This window comes from Pteropus alecto, unplaced genomic scaffold (genome assembly GCF_000325575.1).
Source record: "Pteropus alecto unplaced genomic scaffold, ASM32557v1 scaffold199, whole genome shotgun sequence".
Lineage (NCBI taxonomy): Eukaryota > Metazoa > Chordata > Mammalia > Chiroptera > Pteropodidae > Pteropus > Pteropus alecto.
In genome coordinates this window covers 306,287-320,089 of record NW_006442489.1, presented here as the reverse complement: position 1 = coordinate 320,089, position 13,803 = coordinate 306,287, and the positions used below count along the sequence as shown (strand labels likewise).

General features: G+C 49.8%; 2 protein-coding genes across 6 annotated transcripts in view; one reads left to right on the top strand and one right to left on the bottom strand.

Annotated features, from left to right (window-relative positions):
* Positions 1 to 4,802, top strand: part of PYGB (glycogen phosphorylase B) — a 56,106-nt gene extending 51,304 nt beyond the window's left edge. The window contains exons 18-21 of one of the 3 annotated variants that reach the window (XM_006921504.3): positions 302 to 436; positions 1,703 to 1,769; positions 3,278 to 3,430; positions 4,360 to 4,802. In XM_006921504.3, coding sequence (XP_006921566.1) covers positions 302 to 436; positions 1,703 to 1,769; positions 3,278 to 3,430 — 355 coding nt within the window. In that variant the 3' untranslated portion in view covers positions 4,360 to 4,802. Of the gene's footprint in view, positions 1 to 301; positions 437 to 1,702; positions 1,770 to 3,277 lie in introns of all 3 variants that reach the window. The other 2 variants (XM_006921503.3, XM_025039602.1) reach the window with 2 other exon arrangements.
* Positions 4,803 to 6,899: 2,097 nt separating this feature from the next.
* Positions 6,900 to 13,803, bottom strand: part of ABHD12 (abhydrolase domain containing 12) — a 61,748-nt gene continuing 54,844 nt past the window's right edge. For 2 of the 3 annotated variants that reach the window (XM_006921502.3, XM_015596820.2), the window contains 6 exons: positions 13,259 to 13,296; positions 12,634 to 12,713; positions 11,530 to 11,612; positions 9,697 to 9,775; positions 8,483 to 8,610; positions 6,900 to 7,545 (listed from right to left, as the gene is read on the bottom strand). In XM_006921502.3, coding sequence (XP_006921564.1) covers positions 7,506 to 7,545; positions 8,483 to 8,610; positions 9,697 to 9,775; positions 11,530 to 11,612; positions 12,634 to 12,713; positions 13,259 to 13,296 — 448 coding nt within the window. In that variant the 3' untranslated portion in view covers positions 6,900 to 7,505. The other variant, XM_015596819.2, reaches the window with a different exon arrangement.

Sequence of the window (13,803 nt, the reverse complement as noted above, 5' to 3'; positions counted from 1 at the left end):
AGATGCAGAACACTGTAAGTTCTTAAGGAGCCCTCTCTCATGGGAATATGATGGAGCCATGTGTGTCATTGTGTGTATTCAGGGACTACAGTTCTATAAACAGTAAAGGGAGCAGGTGGGATTTGCACTCATAGCACATCACTCCCCCTCCAGGGCCTAGCAGCCCACATGGCTAGCAGCCGCCTTGCCAGGCCAGCTGGAGCCTGGGGCAGTGCTGGGCCAGGGGTGTGCCCATCGCCTGTCATGAGGCTGCAGCTTGGAGATACTGGGCTGGCAGCTAACTTGACCCACCTCCCCACAGGTACCATGCCCAAGAGTACTATGACCGTCTGCCAGAGCTGAGACAGGCTGTGGACCAGATCAGCAGTGGCTTCTTCTCTCCCAAGGAGCCAGACTGCTTCAAGGATGTTGTCAATATGCTGATGAACCATGACAGGTAGGACTGGCCTCCCTTTGGTCCCTATGTCCCTCCCTACCAACGAGTCAGATAGATGGGTTCGTTGGTAGGCTGAAGCCTGCCTTTGTTGGGAGTGAAATCTTACCTTGGTGAGGCTTGTTCCCACCCTTCCCCAACCTCAGCCCATGGGCAGATCCTGAGGCCATGGACCTGGAGAAGTTCTGCTACGCCCAGGGCCAAAGCTTGCAGTGGCCACTGATGGTGCTTGGTGGGCTGTGGGGGGGTCTTAGTGGTGGGAATTATCAACTGCATGGTCTAGCCCCAGGCCCCCAGCACCAGCTGACCACCCGGATTGGTGCAATAAGCAGGAAGTGGTATCACATGGGCTGATTGGAGGCAATTCTTGAGCCCTCTCCAATAAGAGGGGGAGTGTGGACAGGACACAGAAACCTCTGGGAGGCAAGTAGGGGCTGAGTATGACCTTGGAGCAAATGTGGGTTCATAGTGACACAAAGTGGTTAAAATGATGAAAATAACTTATAGCATAAATTGCAGTGTAGTGTTTTATTACAATTAAATTGATACATGAATATAACTCACCTTCAGTTACAGACTTACTAACTTGGAACAGGTTGGCAGCGCCATTTGCCATCTTCACAGTTCTTTGCTCCACTCTGTTGGTAAAAATTGAGTCTGGTGAATGCTGAGAATTGACCCCTGTTCCACTTTCAGTTAGTTGTGTCTGGGTTAGTTTCATCTGTTTCATTTTAATGAATGCTGTCCTCTGGCTTCAGCCAAATCAGAGCATAACCACATAGGTGCTGGAGCTGGGAGTTTGGCTCTGGCTGAGGTCTGTGATCAGGGAAAGACTTTTAATAGTTTTATGAATTGTGTTTCTGACTCAATTGTAAACAAAAATGCATTTCTGTATTCATAAATCCTACATTTTTTTTCCAGAACATACTTTTCCTACATCACCAGTTCTCAGCCCAGTTAGACCTGAAAACAGACAGGCACACAGAGCCTGTTTGTTGCCTGCCATTCCTGTGCCCCTCCCACAGGAGGTGAAAGGCAGGAAGCCTCTCAGCTGTGCAGCTCTAACCCATGTGCATGAGGAGAGTGCATTATAAACAGCAGTTTCTTTAAAGGACCATTGGGTTAAAATAAGACTTTTTGAGAAGTGTCCTCAAGACAAAAGTGTTGCTCAAAGTGCAGCCTCTGTGGCCAGGTGGGCTCCATCACCCCAGAGCGTGAGGATACAGACAACTGCGGCCTGGTTTCCTGATCTCCTGTCTCCTGTTTCAGGTTCAAGGTTTTTGCAGATTATGAAGCATACATGGCATGCCAGGCCCAGGTGGACCAGCTGTACCAGGTAAGGTTCTCGGGCCCCAGAACTGGTGGAGGTGGCCCTAGTGGGGAAACAGTGAGGCACATCTGCATCCTACTGTCTTGGGCTAGTCTTGGGAGGTCACAGTTCACCTTGTGGCCTAGAGTGGGGTGGCTGGGAGCCTGGCAAGCTGAGCTGCATCCTGGGTTCAAGCTGTCCTGTGCCCGTGCTTCTTTATCATCTTCCACTCAGGGGCTGTCTTAGCTGTCCCCTTGCTCCTGTCTGCCATGCTGTACCTCATGACTCCTTGGGGCCAAGCTGCTGTTCACCCAAGTTTTCCCTGCAGAGGGGTTGGGGATGGGCTGTGCCCCAGCCTGCAGTCTGACCACCCCATGCAGGTGTGATCAGGGGGACATGGAGGAGTGGGTGCAGAGACTGGTCCAAAATAAGAGATAGGCCTGGTGCGCACACAGAAAGCATGTTTAAGTGAGACCATGAACGATTTGGAAAGGTAAAAGCTTCAGTATTCAGTAGAGGGACTTGTAGCTACCTGTAAGGAGCAGAGTTTCCAAGGCAGGGATGCTGGAACCAGATCTCTACTTGGTAGTTAAGGACAAGGAGAGAACATGAATTCAGGCTTCTGTGTGGAGTATATTCCTGGCTGCACATGGCAACCCTGTGAGACTGGTGTCTCATCTTAGTGTGGCCCACAGGGAGTCCACATGGGATCTCATGGGAAGACCCAGGTCCTAAGCTGGGGGAGGTGAAGGAGTTTGGCCCTTGGTGCCTGCTCCCTTCCCCTTTCTGGGATTTCCTGGGTGTCCTACCTGTGCACCCCATGGAGGATGCAGTGGGAGAGGACACTGGTGACAGTGGTGTGACAGTACAGAATCTTGGGTCAAGATAGTTTATTTCCCCAAACTATTTAAGCAGGTTCTTCTTGGATGAGGCCTCAGGGATTTGTGCATCTGATTTGTTGCAATTTTGGGGCCCCTGTCCTTAGGAAGCTGCTGTCACAGCCTGCACTTGGGGAAACAGCTCCTGATGTTCCCTTCTGAGAAAGAACAGGGTAGGGTGTGGAAAAAGAGTGACTGGTGGGGCTCTGGATGGAACCTTTGCTTCCCTTAAACTGGGCCTCAAGGAGAGTGGCCCTTTCGGGGAGGCCTCTCCAGGTGTGGGTGCTGAGGACAGCTGCCAACCTCTGGGAGGCTCTGGGCAGAAGGAGTCCTCTTGGCCATTTCCAAGAGGAATTGGATCTGCCTGGTGGCAAATACCTGGTGGCGTTTGTCTTTGTTGTGTGGGCCATACTCTAGTGGGAGATGGAGCATTTTAAGGGCCAGGACCTTCTCAGGCTCCTGGTCTCTTCTGCCTAGTCATTTGGTAGCTTTTCTGGTAGTCGGGGTCCCTCTTCAGTGAGCTATGATGGTCATCTTCTCCTCTTCCATCAGACTACCCAGAAGGAGAGCTAAGAGTTCATCTGGGAATATCCTCAAGTTCTGGAAGCATAGGCTCTATTGTGCTTGAGGTTACTCAGCATCTTCTTTTCTTTGCAGAATCCCAAGGAGTGGACCAAGAAGGTCATCAAGAACATTGCCTGCTCGGGCAAGTTCTCCAGTGACCGGACCATCACGGAGTACGCCCGGGACATTTGGGGTGTGGAGCCCTGTGACCTGCAGATCCCACCCCCCAACCTCCCCAAAGACTAGGTACTAGCACAGTGGGGACCAGTAGGCTTTTGTTTTCTTGTTGACTGTACCTCATGCCATTTTCTAAGCACTTAGCCAGCAGCCAGTGGTCCCTGCTTTTTTTAGTGCTGTGTTCAGGGTGGGATATGGGGATTATGGTAGTAGTTTAGGATTGAGAAAGTGCAGGGATGGATGGACAAGGAAGGAAAAGTGCTAAGAGTGAGATGCTGCCTGGTCTGTGGTAGGAAAGCAGAGCTCACAGCACTGACTAGCGGGCCCCACAGCTGTAGCCCACCATCCCCACAGAACTGGGGAAGGTGGAGCTGCCTGCTAAGCTCTTCTGAGACCTTACAGACACCTTGTTGGGAGCTTGTTTTAAGTTTTGAACCTCTGGATCCTGGGGTCTGGGCAAATGGCCATGGCAAAGCCTGGAGAAGTGTGTTTCTGCAGCACTTGGGTGGCCCCTCAAGTCATCCCTGGCCCAGCTCTGCCTCCTAGCATTGCTGGGAGGGTCCAATGCTCCAGATCGTGTCTTTACAGCTGCCCTGGGGATGCTCTGACCCAGGGCTTCTGCACTGATCAGATAAAGGGGCCCCAGGATGACTAAGGGCGACATTGGGGAAGACACCTGTGTCTAGGCTTTAAGGGGCTTTGGTTAGGATAACACTGGCTGACAAAAAGTTAGCTTCACAAGGAAATGAAACTAACTGAAGCTTTTTTTTGTTTTAGCAACTAAAAATTATACTTTTGGAATTTCAAATCAGAGGAAGGAATTCTGGTTTTTTCACCTGGCTGTGGGGGCTTGGGGCAGGGTCGCTGCCTCTGCTGAGGGAGGCTGGATGCCCAGCCCCTGCTGCAGACCTGCACCCTGTGCCCTTGCTCTGTTCTGGAGGGTTCATTTTCTGTCTTACACACAAGGCTGGCCTCCCTTCTCCCTCCTTTTCCACCAGTGCGACAACCTGCTCTGGAAAAGGACTGAGTGGGCCCAGAGGACAGCCCACTTTCCACTCTGCCCGGACAGCAGGCTGGTACCAGGAAGGGCGAGTGAGCTCCTCAGCTGCCCAGAGGGGAGAGCAAGGAGCACCAGGTGGCACCCTTCATCATGGGGTAATTGGCGATGTTGGACAGAAGTGCCCTTCCAGGGGCTCTGCCTCCTTGCATACTGCGTCTGGGCATCACAGGCTCTGCCCTCATCCCTGACTGTTCACAGAATCAGGCCATGAAGGACTTGCTTAAGTACACACTTTACCAAAGCCACTGGGCTCTGTGGTTGCACCCCCAACACCCTCCGCTCTCCAATCCCTTAGGCTGTGTGTGACCGTCACTGTGCCATTCGCTGTTACTGCCCATTGTTTGAGAAACTGATTAAACCTTCTTGCCCATGCTTGGTTGACCCAGCCTCTGCGTTTCTCTCTGTGCTGGCCTGGGGAGGCCTCAGTGTTTCCCTGGTAATGAAGGGCTGGGCTAAATTATGGCCCATCGTTCTGGGATTGAGGACAGAAAATTCTCTCATCCCAGCTGTTGTGGGGCTTAAGAGTTAGCTCTTCAAAGAATTGTGAAATCTAGCCACTTGGCATTTTTTGCTATTAATTTTATTGGTTCCTTTTCGCACCCATCTTCTGCTACTCACTCTTGGCTCTGGAAGGTAGAATGCCCTAGGGACTAAAATATTTCCTCCCAAATTATATAGCTTGCAAGTTGAATCAAAAACCAGGAGGAACATGAACTTGGGGCTGTAACCTAGACACTGAGAACTATGGGACCTTGTAGCACAGTAGACCCCTGCTGGGGGTGGTGACATTGAGATGCTCTCCTGGGGACTGGGGGGCCATGAGATGTGCTCTGGGAATGTAAGCTCCCTGTCCCTATCCTGCAGCTCCCAGGATGCTTAAATGTAACCACTTTACAGCTATTGCCACCTTTTTTTTTTTTTAAAGGACTGGTCCTGACCACACATTGATTTCGTAACACATCAAAGATGGGCCCTAACCCACATTTTAAGCTTAGTTGCTTGGACCAAGGTTTATAATAAACTAAGAAATCATTAGTTAAGGGCCTTTGGACCTGATTAACTGACAATGACCCAGCAACTTCCTGCTCACTGTTCTCTTTTTATGCTTCTTCTTAAATCAGCCTCTCAGGCACCTATAAAAAAAATTAAAAGTGTGTATTTTTTACTTTAAATCCTATCTCATTCCCCTCCAAAGGGATCTGAAGCAACTCAAATAGATTACAGGTTATAAAGAAAAAAACAAACAAATGCTGAGACTTGAGCACAGGCAGAGCAGGCAGGTCTGAAGCAGTATGAGCAAGTCACACCCACTTCTTTGGCTGAAATGGTGTGGGAACTTGACTTTGAGCCTCCGTGACAAAGCCAGAAGAGCACGCCAGTCTCATGAAGGCTTCCCAGGCCAGGCAGGCACGTGATGTTTTAGTGTTACTCAGAGCCTCTGACACACAGCAGTTACACAGACAGACACGACTGGGCTGGGCCTGTACAGGTGTCCCGGCTCTGACAGATGTGTAGCCTGGGATGGTGGTGTCTTATAGGCAGTGATCACATTTGAAACACCCATTGACCTCAGGACCAGAGTCTGTTCACATTTCAACCTATTTTAAGAAAGATATGTCTCTCAGATGTGAGAATCACCATAGGCAGCTCTGAAGTGCCTCAGAGAGGTGGTGGTATAAACAGCTTTGGCCTCTGAGCCCCAAGCTAGCCCTAGCTGCTAACACTGACCATAACAACTTGGAGAACAGGCAGGCAGGTATAAGAGTGCCCCTGCTACCCCTAGAAAATTTCCAAGCTTCTGAGACTGATAAGTTCCAGAGCTGTAAGATATGGGGGAGGAAGGCCAGCCTTCTGGAGAGGCTACCCTCCGAGGTGGGACATACCCTTGTACCTATACAGCAGGGGCAAGAAAGCCACCTGTGGGGGCAGCTCAAGGACCATTCTTATTAAGCCACAGTTCTCTGAGAGGTTGCTTAATCAGAATGTAAGCCTCTGGCCTGTCACCAGAGCCAGGAGAGGGAAGAAGTGGGGTTGTTAGTGGGTCCTGGGTCCCAGGCTGGAGCACCAGAATTACAGGAAAGGCTGGCTTGACAAAATGCCAAACAACACAAAGGTCACCACTAGCGAGTAAACGAGGTGATGCTCATTGGCCAGAACTTGAGTGTCCTGTCCTTTCAGTCATCAGGGGTTTATGTTTATCTAGGGTGTGTAGTGAAACCCCAATGCCCATCCATTGACACAGACATAAAATAGGCTTCCTAAGAAGAGATTGAAAGGGTTACCTAAATAGGCCTATATTTTAGGAAAATGCCATCTGCTACATCTGGAGAAGGCCCCTCCCTGGAAGGAGGGAGGAAAGAAAGGCCCACTTCCTTACCCTAATAGTCACCCCTCCTCCCACAAGGCGAGGCTGTGAGAGTGGCCTGGGGCTGTGGGCAGGGCCTGTGTAGGGCTAGAGGCAGCACTGAGAAAGCAACAGACAGACCACCACTAGGATTTTATTAAATAAACGCTCAGGTGAACAGGTGGGTGGAAAGTGGAGGAAGTGCAGATCGTGGGCACTTCCCTCTCTGTGAGTGGTGGGCCTGCCAAGGGAGGCAGGGACACCAAGGAAGGCAAGTGGGGGTGCAGAGGGCAGGAAGGGGCTATGGAACCAACAGAGTCCATTCTGCATGTGCTGGGAAGGGACAGAAGAACCCAAGTGTCCTCACATTCTCATGGGTGGTACCGGATAGCTCAGTGTGGTCCCAAGACTTCATACTTCCTGCCTCATTCTCCATACCCAGCTCAAGAAGTGTGGGATCGACCTGCTGGTTGCTGCCTGCTGTGTCACTGTCCTTCCAAGAACTCAGGTTGAGTGGCAGCAAGAGGGAGAGAGGGCCACATGCCTGCCACTCGCATTTTCCACAAAGATCTATGCTCCTGGCCACCAGTCTGCTGTGGCCTCCTCTTCCTGCCCTAGATGGCATCCGAGTCCTCTCTCCAGGTGCATCACAGACGCTGGTACCCTTGCTCCACGGTGCTGGGTTGGCTGGAGGAATGGGGAGGAGGGCAAAGGTCTTCATGCTCCTTCAAGCAGTGAGCTCAGTGCTGGTGCTCAGGTTCCGAATTCCCCAGGAATTCCCTAGACCAGAGGACAACCATCAGCCAAATCCGAGCCCAACCCAGAGATCCTGCCTCCTGTAGTTCTCACACAGCAGTCTGAGGACGAGAAGGAGCATGGAGGACCACATTCCCACTCGGAAAACAGTCACTGAGTTAAAGAAGCAAGGGCACCATTGGCATCTCGTAGTCAAATCCTGACATGCAGGAAGAAAGATCAGGTTATGGGCTACTCTTCTTTATTCTAACCTGTAGAGTTATACTCTGGCCCATATTTTCTATAATATGTTCCTTTTATGATGGGGAAAAATTTACAACTCCAGAACAAACCCATACTTTTTCAGCTCACTGTTCCCTCTCAGCAACCCAGGTCCGTGTGGCAAGGAACGGCAACATGCTAAAGAAACGTAGCTTTGCCTCTGGAACTTTCAAGGTAGCCAAAGGAGAAATGAAGTGTGAAGTAGAATTATACAAGGGATGAAGCATAATGAGGGCCAATTTGAGCACCCCCAGACCCAGCAGGCCCAGGAAGGTGAATTCACAGCCAGGAGCACACCTTCTTCCAAGAAGCAGCTGGGGACAAACAGGCTTGAGGAGCTAGCTGGCCCAGGCCAGAGGGCCCATGTGCATGCTGTGTGTGCAGGGGCAGGACCTGACAGGTATGTGGGAAGGGACCAAGGCCTTACCCACAGCAGCAGGGGAGTGTGTGGAGTGATGAGCCCCTGCATGGGGTGTTTGTGTGGGCCTCCACAACCTGTACCACAGGGAGATCATGGGAACAGTCTAGGAGGGAGGGGCGATAAAACACTCTTCAGCCCCTATGGGTGGAAATGAAAGGCTGTTGAATTATGGTGACTCTTGACCCCACTAGAGCAGCTTTAGCAGCTGAGCCTGCTGTATGTCTGCTCTGAGCTGTTGCCATCCAGGACAACGTCCCTGGTGAGAAGAGAACACCTCACCTTAGTATTCGAGGAAGCTCAGGGCTCTTGTAGATGTACTTGTGCCTGTAGCCGAGGTCTGAGTGAAAGGGGATAAACTGAACTTTGAAGTCTCGGAAGCTCTGAGAGGGTGCAGCAATGTTGTAGAGCTGAGGAGGGAAAGATGGGTCAGTGCTCAGAGATGGGAGCCTTGTGAGTGACCTGCTTGGTGTTTTCTTCAACAGAGGCCAGTCAGTGGCTGCTGCTTCTGCAGGGCAGACCATATCCCGCTCTAATAGCACTGCTAGCCCTGCAGTTTGCCATGGCTAGGGCCGGAGGTGCTGGCAGGAATCCGGCTAAGGCTCAGCCCTTAGGCCTGCCGTTGAAGACCCTCTCTATCCCCATGCCTGTCTCTTAGAGCTCCTCATTCCTCAGGGAGCAGCAAAGTGGATGAGCCAGCACCACAAAAAGAGCCATCTGCTAAGAAATGGTGTAGTGGCCTGAGAGACTGGAGAAGCCCTGATGTCTTAGCCTTGGGGGCTGGAATAGGTTATGTGCCTCAGACTTTGCTCTGTGCCTGGGTCAAGGCCAGTCAACAAGCTGGCTCAGTATCTATCCTGCCCTCAGCCCCTCCCTCCTCCTACCCCTGGGATAGCCAGGCAGTGTGCTCAGACCTGCTGGAGGGAAGGGACCTGGTCCTGGTGGATCTATCTGTACCTCGGGCCTATTCTGAGGCAGAAGTAGCATAGTCATCGCTTCCTCCCTGCCATCACCATGGTCAGGTAGTGCTATCTCCTACCCTACACTCGCCTACAAATCTAATCTTGCTTCTCGGGAGCAAAGGGAAAGCAAATTCAGCAAAAGCAAATGCAAAGGCCCCACGACAACACAGTACTCCTCTGACATCGGTCCAGTCCTAAAGGCAAGAGAACAAATGAGAGGTTCTCTGTCGATGCTACTGGAACTCTTGCATTGGGGATTGAGGATCCTCATCATTGATGGGTCCTACACTCCAGCCAGTAACTGGCAAGCCCTCCCAGCTAAGTCCCCTACAGTCAGAGTCAGGCCAGGACCTTTGTACAGGGACCTGAGAGACACCTGCTTATTTTTCATGTTTCCTCTATAGATGGCCTTGCTGTCTGGCCCCCCACCCCCTTCCTGCCAATAGCAGGCCCCTTTTCCACCTCTGCCTATGCCCAGCCTGAACATGGGACTGTTAGATGCCTGCTGGCACCAGGGGCTGCACTGACACCTACCTTTCTGCCAAGCTGGAAGGGCACAACTGGGTCATCCTCAGCGTGCAAGATGAGCAGGGAGCAGGAGATGTGCTTCACACTGTGGGGATGAAAAAGGACTAGACTAAGACCCCAGGGAGATGGCTGGGGCCTCCTAGTCCCCTGGCTGTGCCCTTATCAGGGACTAAGTTCAGGGAGTGTTTCACCATGGTGCTTAACAGCTAAAATTCTTCTGGGCTGCTGTTTAGCAGAGAACTAAAAGTTGATTTCTCAGATGTTTCTATCAACACCTATTCAAAGTGATAGGTATCAATCAAATCTAGAGGTCAATTCATTCACCAAATCTGGCACCTGCATATTTTCTGAAAATTGAAAATGATTATTTTTGCTAGTAGACATATTCTTTAAAAATTACAAAACAATATTTACAAATCGAATAATTTAGGTAAGCCAAGAAACTTACCGAAAATGACTGTTACTAGGAATCCATTGGTAACAAGTCGATACCCTCTAATTTTTCTTTGGTTAAGGTCACTCCTGAATGTTTACAAATGAATTAACATTTTCAATAGGTTCATTCAATCCAAGCCTTCAGCAAACCATATAACACAAGAACAGACCAAGTGTCTCTTGGCTGCCTCACTGAGGTCTCATGGTAAAGCTGGTGGACTCGGCACCCACCTGCTCTTGGTGATTTCATACTGATCTGGGGGCTCTGTATGGGCAGTGCTGGGCAAGCTTGGCACCTGGCAAGACCTGGGCCAGGAGGCTCGTCACCCCAAAGATACCCAGCCTATCTGGAAGTCCACATTTCTGCTAGTGTTGCACAAGCACACACGCTCTTGCCTCATTTTGCTTCTAGGCTGGAGTGTTTCTTGTCACACTTTGAACTGCTCACTTTTCAGATTTCCTACGGTAGGCAGTTTGTCTTACCTGTGTCTGCTCTGGAAGAGGCCTAGTTCACATGCTGTCACCTTGGCAGTATTTGGCAACAGACCTGCTGACCAGGAGGGGCCTCCTTACTTCCAGTGTGGGGAGGGCTGGGCTACATGGGGTGATGTGCTATGGGCCCCCACTGCTCAGCTGGAGAGCAGGACCAAAGGTGGCCTGGGTTGGAGGGCAGGGAACAACATTCACTGTTGTTGCTGAGAAGGAATCCAGTTTATTCAAGTTCCAAAACAACAATATTTATAAACAAGCATGGTCTTTTGCTTATAATGTTAGGTAAAATTTCAGTTTGTTCTATTTTTTGAACCAAAAACCATAATTAAGGCGAAAAATACTCCATTTTTCTAAATTGTTTCAAACTGCAGATTTTTAAATGTTAACCAAATAGATAAGGATTTTTCCTTTGAAGAAATTAAAACCCATAAAATATATCACAAAGACAATGTCAACAGACTATGAATGTTGTTCAAAGAAAGAGTCTTTAACCAGAATATTTATTTTTGGTTTACTTAATAGAACTATTTTTAATAATTAACTTTGTAACATCTTTTCACAACCAAATATCAATCAAATGGCTGAGGAAAGTCATTTTTGAATGACAGTTACTACTACTACTTTAATACCTATTCAAGAGTTCTGGTTTTGCCTTGCTATTTTAAAATAAAAATGGTATGAACAAAAATACTTTGTTTTCATATAGCTTTAATTCTATAGTCTATTCACACTCCTTTTTCTCTCAGCTGCAGCACTATGCCTACCTTCCCTCTATAAAGATCTATTGCTTAAAGAAGAACCCTAGTCTTCAGAATTCCATTCTATTTGGTCAATGTGACTGAACAGGCTTACGCTGGGGATTCTTGGTGTTTTTCTAAATTGAAAAATTAGGTACTCTACCACAGTACTCACTTTTCATCATTTGCAAATTTAATTCCACTGCTTGTAATGGGATCAAGGAAGAACCAGTCAAATCCAGGGAAATATCGATATATCTGAAGGCAACATGGAAACAATGTACAGAAGCATCAGTTAAAATAACCATGTGGAAGGCCAAGGTCAAGGGTTCAGACAGAGGGTGCTAAGTGCCCAGGATATACCCATACTTCTGAGCAAACTGATCTGCAGCCCCACCAGAGCTATGCTGGGGTGCCCCTAGCCCCCTGTGCCCTGACCACAGAGTTTCTACTAGAGAGGCTACCAGACTAGACTGGCTGCAGCAAGGGCTGCTTGCAAACAGGGCTCCCACACCTCAGAGCGGCAGCCAGGATCAGCCTGGAGACCAGACTTCCCACAGATTTTGAGGCCACCACCCCCAGTGAAATGGGGGTCTGTGTGACTTGAGAGAAAAGCAACAACAAAGAAGTAACACTATAGAGGAGTCTTATGTCTGCAACAGAGCAGTGTGAAGTCAGGCTCGGGGCTGACAGAGCTCCCCGAGAAAACACTGCCAGTCAGGAAGCAGTGGAATGAAGGAGGAAGTAACGGCACAGAGAAGCCCCTCTGGGCCAAGCTTGTAAAAGAATAGTCTAAGGCTTCGATTCGGTTAGTGAGGGCCCAACTCATCCTAGAATCCCCATCTGAGTTTACCCAGGGTATGACCCTGATATATGACCGTTAGAGGCTGGCTGCCAAGTACTGTCTATGGGGATGGAGAGTGAGGGTGCCCACTAGCTCACTCCTGAGAAGCAGCTGGGCTGAACCCCACGGGGCAACTATGCCCGGTGGACAAACCGTGCCACGGGGGCAAGGCCTCCCATGGGTCCTGCTGCCCTAGACAACCCAGCTGTGAATCCGTCCTACCTGGCTGCAAAGTTATAACCTTCCTGGGCAGCTCTGGAGTCAGGCTAATGCCTGGAACTAAACAAGGATTAATTTTTAATAACATCTATATTCACTGGAATATTTAAATAATAATTTTTATGATTGTTTTATTTTGTAAGTATTTACTATAATTATTTTTGTAGTAATTATTTTAATGAAAAGAAGTCAATTTTTAATAAGATCTGTACTTGCCACTGAGAACGGATGGCTCTTAGCTTCTTCACGAATATTGGTGAATGGAGATTCCAATATTAGGGCATCTGGAGGTGTCTCTAGGTAAGTAAAACAAACAGAAAAAACAACAGTGAGATGGGCAAAAAGCCCAGATAAAACACATGCTCCAGGGTCCCATGGGGGGGTTTGTGGGAGAGGCAGGCCACCAGACAAGAAAATGGAACCCAGGGTGCTAGACTGGCTGGCCCTCCCACATGATTGGTATCTGGGAAGGGTCCATGCAGGGGACCCTCAGGTGGTCTTGGGTCGCTCTTGAGAATGTCTGCTGAAGCTGCTTATTTGGATCCTGGCCCTTAGTGAGGCTGCGCCAGCTACTCGAAAATCCTTGGGGGAATGCAAGCTTAGATTAGCTGAGGTTTTGTCTGCCCAGGTCCTGGCCTCAATGCTCAACTCAAGGGGCTCCGTGAAGACACCAAGCACAGTCACTGTGCTGCTCACTCGTCAGCACCCACTTCACAGGAGCTCACAGCAGGCAGGGCCTGGAACGCAGTCAGAGCCCAAACACTGCTTGTCTTGAGAGAGCCCAGGACCAGGAGAAGCCCATGCCCACACACCAGGACTCACATGCCACATGAACCCCTACCTCGCTCACAGAGGCGCCGCACCAGATTTGTTGCCACTCTGAAAAAAGAAAAAAACAGTTCAGCTGAATTTCAACAAAAATTACTTTAGATGAGACTGTTCTAAATCCTGCAAAGTGAACAGAGAAGCCATGGGATCTGTGAAGTAATTAGTAGGGTTATAGGGAGGGATTCGGGGGCACAAAGATGCTCTAGGACCATGGGTGGGCCCAGCTGCCCCAACCATCAGCCAACCCTTCCAACAAGGATGGCGATGACAGCCACTCTTCAAGTCTCTGAGATATGTTCTACAGCCCCACCAGGAATAGCCTCCTTTAGGCTACACAGCACTGCCTCTCAGCTCACACCTGCCTGGAGTGGGTGCTGCTGAGACAGAGCAATAGTGGGAATCAGGGCTGCCGCATCAGCTGAGAAGAGGCTGTGGTTTATCTGCACAATTCCTGGAGGAGGTAGAATTTGGGGTCCGTCAGGCCTGGGTGCAGTGTGGGTGGGGTGGGGGGGGGCGGGCAAGGGGAATAGGGGGAGGGTCTCAAGACCACTGGGGGTC